General features: G+C 45.4%; 1 protein-coding gene across 1 annotated transcript; it reads left to right on the forward strand.

Annotated features, from left to right (window-relative positions):
• The first annotated feature begins 8,725 nt into the window (after positions 1 to 8,725).
• Positions 8,726 to 9,565, forward strand: LRRC10 (leucine rich repeat containing 10). The gene has a single exon (XM_055394123.2). The coding sequence runs from the start codon at positions 8,726 to 8,728 to the stop codon at positions 9,563 to 9,565; it is 840 nt and encodes a 279-aa protein (XP_055250098.2).
• Positions 9,566 to 9,833: the final 268 nt, after the last annotated feature.

The raw sequence follows: 9,833 nt of genomic DNA on the forward strand, positions 1-9,833 counted from the left end.
ACTGAGGGGTATCAAAAAAAAAAGGGGGTGATTGAAATCGAGCCAGACCTTCCATGTCATGTTTCTTGCTTATAGAAAAAGGTTTTAGCCTTCTAGGCTTTTCCTGACTTCCCAAGAGCAGACACAAGCAGTTACTTGTCAGGAAAGCGAGGGAAACAAAGATGAAACGAAGACCTAGCTCCTTCTCTCCAGAATACGCAACAGTGTGATGAGTACTTTGACTTGTTCTGTAAGAACTAAGACCCCCCCATTCACATGGAGGACAGCGAATGCACGGTGAGCACAAAGCTGGAACCAGAAGATTGAAGACTAAGATTCTCAAAGCATCACCCTATTGCCTCACCACCAACCAACCAAAGAAAGTCATGACCTCTGCAGCCCTCAACACAAACACCGTCTTTAAAAACCCTTCCCTGAAAGCCATCAGGAAGTTGGGGTCTTGTGAGTATGGGCTCCATTCTCCTTGCTCAGCCTTGCAATCAGCACTTGCTTTCATTCACCACAACCTATTGTAGGTAGACTGACTTTGATGTGTGGAGGGCAAGCCAACCAGAGTCCAGTTCGATAACAAGGGCAGGACCAACCTGGAAGACAGATAAAATTCACTAGAAAGGGTTCAATGGTTTCAACTCCCAGAGGGAAGAGGAGGGGCTGCCTGTCTGCTCTCCCAGCGAGAAGGATGGAATCCTTTCTGCCCTGGAAAGTGGTGAACCCTGGTGCTGGAATCCAGTGAAAGAAGCGGGGAGGGTGAATGGGGCTTCTGCGGAGCAACAAGAGCCACACAAGCACCGGGAGGTTCAGATCTGCCTGGTCTTCCCCATCTGGGTTGCCCCCCAGGAAGTGCCCACACGAGGTTTCCCATCTGCTTTAGGTCTTAATTGTGCATGTTGAGAAAATGCAATCTGGAGAGAGCCCCCAAGGGCTGCTGATAGCTACTGGGGGGAGAAAAAGGATGGCTACAAAGAGAGCAAGAAGAAAGAGAGACAAGACAGCCAGTGAGGGGGTAGGACTAGGAAAACAATGGCAGGAAGCTGGGGCAGGGCTGCTGTACCATCTCCCCATTCTCCAGGAGTCCCCTGGGATGGTACAGAGGCAGTGCTCAGGGAGAGCACTTTTGGGGCCCCAATCTGGGTAGGAGGAAAAGGCAGGCAGAGGGAGTCTTAAGAAGAATTTGCTGGGCATCACGAAAGGGATCTCTCCTCTGTCAGCTTCCTAAGTGCCTGTGATAAAGATCTAAATTGGATTTCATTCATTATTTGGGGATGATTTATGACTTTTTTTTTTATACAACACCCCAGGTTACCTTGAACTTGATTGCATACAGCAAATAGCATATGCCTATATGCATTTATACAGATAATAAGTACATTACACAGTAACTCAATGAGGTGGAGCCTCAGTTGGTTCCAGTTTTACAGATGAAGAGCCCAAGGCACAGAAAACTTTGTCCAAAGCTTCCAAACTAATAAATAACAGAATCCAAGGACTTCTCTGGCGGTCCAGTGATTAAGGCTCTGAGCTTCCAATGCAGGGGGTGCCGGTTCAATTTCTGGTGATAGAACCAGGATCCCACATGACTTGTGGGGCAAACAAAAGTAAAGAAAGGTTTTAGAAATAAATAATTGCCAGAGGGCTTCCCAGGTGGCTCAGGGGTAAAGAATCTACCTGCCAATGCAGAAGATGTGGGTTCAATCCTTGACCCAGGAAGATCCCACATGCTGGGGAGCAACTAAGCCCATGTGCCACGACTTCTGAGCCTGTGCTCCAGAGCGCGGGAGCTGCAGCTACTGAGCCTGTGTGCCACAACTACAGCCTCCAGCCTGTGTTCTGCAACAAGAGAAGCCACAGCAGTGAGAAGCCTGCACACCACAGCTAGAGTGCAGTACCCACTTACCACAACTAGGGAAAGCCTGTGCAGCAAGGAAGACACAGCCCAGCCAAAAATAAAATAAATTAAAAAATTTTTTTTTTTAAAAGAAGAATCCACGTGCCAATGCAGGAGACACAGGTTCTGTCCCTGGATAGGGAAGATCCCCTGGAAGAGGAAATGGCAACCCACTCCAGTATTCTTTCCTAGAAAATTTAATGGACAGAAGAGCCTGGTGGGCTACAGTCCATGGGGTTGCAAAGTGTCAGACATGACTAAACACAGTACATGCACGCACACACACACACACACGAAAAAAAAAACAGAATCCAGCTTCAAACTGTACAAGGTCCCTTTAATGATGAAACATTTGCTTTTAATTCTAAACTCCACTCTCTACTGCCATTTCATACACTAAAATAAGACCATAGAAATCTGAATCATAAATCTAAATTACAGGTTATAGTACTATGAAAACTTTTCTATTTTACTTTTAAGTACATAACAGAATCAGGCTAACCAAATACTACCTAGTAGGAGTCCTGTTTTGGTAGATTGTTTTCATTTCATTTCAATAAATGTTTACTAGTATCTGATGGAAATAGCATTTATCCATTGTTTAATTGACATACCATTTTCCTGAGTAAGTAGTATTGTTATCTGCTGATCAGCTGTCACATTGAATGTTTCTGGATTCTTTTGAAGGGTTTAAGATTATAATCCTTCCATTCAAATTCTTCTAACATTACACAATTGTTTAGGAAATGAGTCATGTTCCAGCTCTGGGAAATCCACATATATTCCACGTTAATTGTCTGCTTTAAGAAACTGCTCGTATAGATACGGGAAGAAAAATTGATCATATAGGAAGAAATAGTCATGTAGATATAGGGAGAAAAATTAATTATACATGGTCAAACAGCCATTAGAGGGTGTCTGACCACAGGCTAGCTGTGATGGGTATTTGTGATTTCTTTCAATTGTCAGTATACAACTCTTCCCAGTGGTCACGTACGGTTGTGAGAGCTGGACCGTAGAGAAGGCAAATGCCAAAGAATTGATGCCTCCAAACTGTGGTGCTGGAGAAGACTCCTGAAAGTCTCTTGGATAGCAAGAAAACCAAACCAATCAATCTTAAGAGAGATCAACCCTGAATATTCACTGGAAGGACTGATGCTGAAGCTGAAGCTCCAGTATTTTGGTCATCTTTTGGGAACAGACGACTCATTGGAAAAGTCCCTGTTGCTAGGAAAGATTTAAGGAGGAAGGAGAAGAGGGCGTCAGATGATGAGATGGCTGGACAGCATCACCGATGCAATGAACATGAACTTGGGCAAATTCCAGGAAATGGTGAGGGACAGGCAGGCCTGGCGTGCTGCAGTCCACGGGGTCACAGAGTTGGACACAACTGCGTGACTGAACAACAACAAGCAGCATACAACTCACCTTTCTGTGCTTGGGGAATGTCTCACCTTATGAATCTTGGTGGTGGAAAAAAGCCACTCTCCATCACAGAATCCAAAATCTCAACCCTAGCCTCCCTTAGTGTGGGCATGTGGCCAATGAAATCTCTCCATCAGATTCAACTGCTGGTGATGCAAAGAAGCAGGGCCTGTGAAAAATTCCTTCCAGGGCAGGATAGGGACAGGGAGGGAGGTGGCAACATTCATGTTTAGGGGTAGCATTCAGCACCAGGGAGTCAAAGGGAGAAGCAAAGGGGTTGAGCCCAGGAGTGCCAGTTCTGCACCAAGCTAGGACGTGATTCCGGCTGCAGCATCCAAGCCAGGCCCCTCAGGATATTCAGGCAGTCTGTGATTACATCCTAACACCTTGTCGTAAATTCCTGTTCCCTGAATCATCCAAAGACGGTTTCTACTGCATTGAAATTAAGAACCCCCACACTAGAACTGAAACTTGAAGTTATCTGAAGACCCAACATCAGTTAGCTCTGGACCAAATTTTTGTGCAGATACCTCAGTGGAGGAGTCTGGAGTGAAAGCCAACAGGTACACGTGGTCAGACACGAGTTTGCACTTGGTTTCAGGCTTGAAAGGGATGAGCTTGCTTCTGGACCACTCTTCATGAAGGCCCAGGACCCTGGCTGTGGGCTCCCTTCTCAGCATCCAGCACCATGGTTCCCATGAGTTTTAACAAAGGAAACACCAGCTGCACCTCAAAACTAATTACTGGAATACAAAGCAATTTATGTTTTCTGTTTTCAAGAGTTGTTTGCATGTCTTTGGCAACATGGATTGTCTTTTCTTCGAGATGTGTATATTTGTGCCCAAGAATGTATTGTCCTTTTGATTCAGGCTGTTTTTCTAGGGGCCACTTTGATCATTTCATAGCGGTTTATCACGGGGGCTGAATCCGGTAGAGTGCAGTGAAGGAATCCAGTAGAGTGTAGAGAAGATTAGCTATAATCTTCCTACCTCTTCTTTCACACACACCGTGCGTATTCCTATCCCAACCTCCAGATGGCATCTTGGGCAGATCCTACAGCTTTCTTGACACTTTGAGATATTGAAATGTTTAGCCAAGTCTATATCAACACTTTAATATCTCATCCAGTTTAACACTTATTTCTGCCCATCTGTGGCCTGGCCTGTGGCTTGGGGACCAGCAAAGAGAAAGGAGCTGGCATTGGAGGTAGAAGGTACATGTCTTTTCTTTCTCTCTTTTGACTCCACTTCCCCTTTTCCTCCCCGTCTCCTATGCCTTAACCTGCTAGGGGTTGGGCCCAGCAGAAGGGAGAGAAGATTTGCTTCACTCTGGATACACAGTTTTGTTGGGTTGACCAAAAATTTCATTGGGGTTTTCCAGAAGATGGTACAGAAAGACCCAAACGAACTTTTTGGCCAACCCACTAATTGTCCTTTGGCAGAAACTTGCCTTCTGTTATGGCAGATATTCAATGCTGGCCATTTCCCAGAGGTTCTTTGAGGACGCTCCACACTGCATTCCCCTGGCACAGCAATGCACCCTTTTGCCAGCAGCTCATAGAACTCTGGGAAACACTTATGTTTACCAGTTTATTAAAGAATATGATAAAGAATGAATAATCAGATGAAGACACACATAGGGCAAGGTTTGGAAGGGTCCTGAGCACAGGATCTTCTATCCTCATGGAGGGGTATGTCACCCTCCCGGTTTGGATGTTTTCAGCCACCTGGAAGCTCCCTGAGCCCCCTAATAACCTTGATTTCATGGAGAATTTCCTCACATAGGCATGATCCATCATTAACTCCATTTCCAGCTTCTCTGCCTTCTCTGGAGGATGAAGGAGTGGGGATGAACATTCCAAGCTTCCAATCATGACTGGGTCTTTCCAGTGACCAGCCCCTATCCAGCAGCCACCCAGGACCCCACCCACAGTTCCTCATTAGAACAACTGTGTTCCTAGTGTCCTTATCACTTAGGAATTCACAAGGGCTTTAGGAACCCTGTGTCTGGATGGATTCAAAGACCAAATATTAGAACAAGAGGTGCTCCTTGTGGGCTTCCCTGGAGGCTCAGTGTAAAGAATCTGCCTGCCAATGCGGGATCAATCCTTGATCCGGGAAGAACCCATGTGCCTCAGAGCAACTAAGCCTGTGTGCCACAACTATTGAGTCTGTGCCCTAGAGCCCTGGAGCTGCAACTACTGAGCCCTCATACTGCTGCTTCCGAAGCCCGCATGTCCTAGGGCCCGTGCTGCCCAACAGGAGAGAGCGCCGCAATGAGCAGCTTGCAGTGTGCAGCTGGAGAGTGCCACCTCCTTGCTACAGCCGGAGAAAAGCCTGAGCAGAAACGAAGATCCCGAACAGAAACGAAGACCTAGCATGGCCAAAAATAAATAAATAAATATGTTCCTCGTGGTCTTATCACACAGGAATGGAATTTATAAGGGCTTTAGGAGCTCTATACCAGGAAGCAGGGGTAGAAACCAATATATTTTCTGTTCTCTTACAGCTGCCTGCATTTTAGGGTTGCTGTAAGAATTCAATGAGCTAATAATACTGTAACCAGCACACAAGTGTTACAGCTAACTCTCTGAAAACACTGCAGAAAATTAGTTAAGATTTTCTTCTGCTCTCGCCATTGTTTGTGTTTCTTGGTTTCGTTTCAGTCTCCATCTTTCATGTAGAAGGCTTGTCTCATGTGTCGTTATCCTTAGCTACATGCTCACATTTAGGGGCTGACACTGAAGTGCTGAGTGGAAGTGTGTGTGTGTGGGCAGTTTGTCAGCTGGTGTGACTTAACTCCACTCTGATAGAACCGTACACTCTGTGATATCAGGGTCTTATCTATCTATTAGCTACGAGATTCCCTGAATCTAAACACAATTGGTGCTCAATAACTATTTACTGTTATTCTTAAACCTGAGACTCAGTTTTCTCATCTGAAAATTGAGGTGAAAAATCTCTACCTGGCAGAAGTTGTGAGAAGAGATGATATACGTAAAGCACCAGCATGGTGCTTAGCATTTAGTCATAAATAATAGTGGGTAAGAGTCGGACACGACTGAAGCGACTTAGCAGCAGCAGCAGCAGCAATCATTATTATCCCTATCATATAAGGGCAGCAGCTTTATGACCATTTGTGGTCACCACTGACCATGCTAAATATAGAGCTAAAGCACAGTACCTGTTGAGAGGCTAGTTATTACAGGACAAGTCATCAAAGCAAGGAGAGGGCTTAAGATAATAGCTCTTAACATTCAATGTGTAGAGAGTCCAAGGACACCGGCTTTAGTCACGCCTGAGAAGAAAGAAGGTGAGTAGTGATGCCACATCACCAAATAGTTCTGTAGAATGGCCATTCCCATGGGTTGCTCCTCTATCGCTCAGTTTAGTCTGTCATAAGCAATTTAGCAGGAAAGGCATTTGTTGTTGCTGTTGTTTAGTCATGAAGTCATGTTCAACTCTTTTGCAACCCCATAGACTGTGGCCCATCAGGCTCCTCTGTCTATGGGATTTCCCAGACAAGTATATTGGAGTGGGTAGCCATTTCCTCCTCCAGCAGATCTTCCCAACCCAGGAACTGAACCCATGTCTCCTACATTGGCAGGTGGATTCTTTATCACTGAGCCAGCCAGGAAGCCCATGGAGGAAGTTAAATGGTATGTCAGGTCTTCCCACAAACCCTAACACTCTATAGAGAGCAAGCAGGCTGTTATAAATGGAAACAGCTCATTTCTTTTGGAAATGGAAGCAATCCATTTCTTTTGGAATAGTTTTTGATAGTAGATGTATGTAGTCTCTAAAAAATCAAACAGTATAAGAAGGTGAAAATGGAAGAGTCAGCATTCCTATCACCCCAAACCTTCAGATTCCCTAGAGGTAATCACTGTTATGTCTTACAGATACTTTTGTGCATAAGCAAGAATATATGCATATATTTTTGCAGATGGGACAGTTAAAAAAAAACTTCAGAAGGTTTTTTTTGCCTTTATTTATCCTAAATATCTTTGCACATTAGTATATATAGATTTATAGATTGCTCTATTCATTAGGATAATGTAAGAGACAACCCTTAGCTCTTGATGCCCTAACATAACTGAAAGTCTCTCATTTATCTAAATCCACTGGTGGAAGTGTGTGTGGGAGGCAGAGATCCAGGACACCCAGAACTTTAATGTATGAATCCCACATACTTGATGGCTTCTAGGGTCACCCTGGGTGTTAGATGCAGAAAGAGTATGGAGAAAGTTGAGGTTTGTTTTAAATAAACCAGGCCTAGAAATATTTTATATCACTTCTGTTCATTCCATTGGCCAAAATTAGCCTAACTGCCCTAGACTAGTGCTAGGAAATGTCCCAAATGGATACCTATTTCCCACAACTTCATTCTACGGAAGGAAGCACAAACCTTTGATGAGCCACATCTGATACGGGTGCACTGCTGGAATACATCCTCGTTTATTTAAGCTTTAGAAGGCTGGTTCTTCTCTTTCTGCTGTTTTTCTACTTGTCTTTTGTCAAAGATAAATTGTTTAAATGTGGAAAACCATGGCAACCCATGCAATATTCTAACCTGGGAAATCCCATGGACAGAGAAGCCTGACGTGCTATAGTCCATAAAGTAACACAAGAGTCAGACACAACATAGCAACTGTACAACAACAAAGAAAGAAGAAATAAGAAAATGGACACTTGTGGAGTGTACACACTAGTCCAGATACACCAATGAAAAGCCTTTAAAGGATACATATCTTTGACCCAGTGATACTTCTAAGGACATTTCCTAAAGAGATTAGTGGATAACTGCTCACACTGTATGTACAAGGATACATATATAATAGTGACACATTGTAAGCAACCAAGATGCCCAACAAGAGACTTGTTTAAACAACAGTGCATCCATATAATGGAATGATTTACAGGTGTTTAAAATAATTGCATGGATACCTGTAAACATAAAAATATGCCCATATTTTATGATATAAAAAATGACTCCTAAATAGTATATGAAATTTTTTAAAACAAATTGATTATTTATACAAGAAGGCTGGAGGACATCCGCTAAAATGTTTACAGTATTTATCTCTGGTGGGTGTGACTGGGTGTTTTTTACTTTCTTCTTTTACACCTTTATGCAATGTCCCAATGTTTCATCATTAGAAGAAACAGTGAAGCTATTTTCAGTTTGAAACAAATAACAAATGTAAAGAGGATTGGGGTTTAGGCAACAGAAAGCAAGTGTGTGAGACCCCGCCTCCAGGACCCTGGCTGTCACCGGACACTCAAGTTGCTATCAGGAGCACTTTTCTCTGTTGAAGTGACTGGCTTTTGTCAAGCAATTCCCAGGTTATAATAAGAGGAAGACAGGCCTCAGAGCAGAAGCAGCAGCCCCATGGTTGGTGGGCTGCGGCTTGCCATGGGGAACACCATCAGGGCCTTCGTGGCCTTCATCCCTGCTGACCGCTGCCAGAACTACGTGGCCAGAGACCTCCGGGAGATGCCACTGGACAGGATGGTGGATCTGAGTGGGAACCAGCTACGCCGCTTCCCTGTGCATGTGTGCTCCTTCCAGGAGCTGGTCAAGCTCTACCTGAGCGACAACCGCCTCAACAGCCTGCCTCCAGAGCTGGGGCAGCTTCAGAACCTGCAGATTCTGGCCCTGGATTTCAACAACTTCAAGGCTCTGCCACAGGTGGTATGTACCTTGAAACAGCTCTGCATCCTCTACCTGGGCAACAACAAACTCTGTGATCTCCCCAGGGAGCTGAGCCTGCTCCAGAATCTCCGGACCCTGTGGGTCGAGGCCAATTATCTCACCAAATTGCCGGAGGTGGTCTGTGAGCTGAGTCTCCTTAAGACGCTGCACGCTGGCTCCAATGCCCTGCGTCTGCTGCCAGGCCAGCTCCAGCGCCTCCGGGAGCTGAGGACCATCTGGCTCTCTGGTAACCTGCTGACAGACTTCCCCCCTGTGCTGCTTCACATGCCTTTCCTGGAGGTAATCGATGTGGACCGGAACAGCATCCGCTACTTTCCCAGCCTGGCCCACCTGTCAAGCCTGAAGCTGGTCATCTATGACCACAATCCTTGCAGGAATGCACCCAAGGTGGCCAAAGGGGTGCGTCGAGTGGGAAGATGGGCAGAGGAGACCCCAGAGCCTGACCCTAGAAAAGCCAGACGCTATGCGTTGGCCAGGGAGGAAAGCCAGGAGGCGCAGCTACCTGCCCTGCCTCCTCCACTGCTTCCTACCAACTCCTGAGAAGCTTCAGTTGCAGGTCAAAGCCAAGGACAACTCCAGCATCTTCTGAAGATCGCTCCGTTAGACTGCAGAGGATTGCTCTAGGCCATGTGGGGCACCTCGGCCAGCGGCAAATGGAACAGCATCAGATGGACTGCCTAACCCACAAGAAAATACTCTTGGCCAAGAACATCTCTCCCAAAGGGAACTGTGTGCTATAGGTACCACGCAAACTTCTTTGCAAGAAAATCAGCCTCTCCAAACAGGTATTTTGAAACACCGGAAAGAA

The sequence above is a fragment of the Moschus berezovskii genome, chromosome 6 (assembly GCF_049115385.1).
Source record: "Moschus berezovskii isolate FMDL1 chromosome 6, NW_MosBer_1.0, whole genome shotgun sequence".
NCBI lineage: Eukaryota > Metazoa > Chordata > Mammalia > Artiodactyla > Moschidae > Moschus > Moschus berezovskii.

Bases quoted from the DNA above. Each gene is read 5' to 3' on its own strand.
- LRRC10 (XM_055394123.2), top strand. From the start codon at position 8,726: ATGGGGAACACCATCAGGGCCTTCGTGGCCTTCATCCCTGCTGACCGC.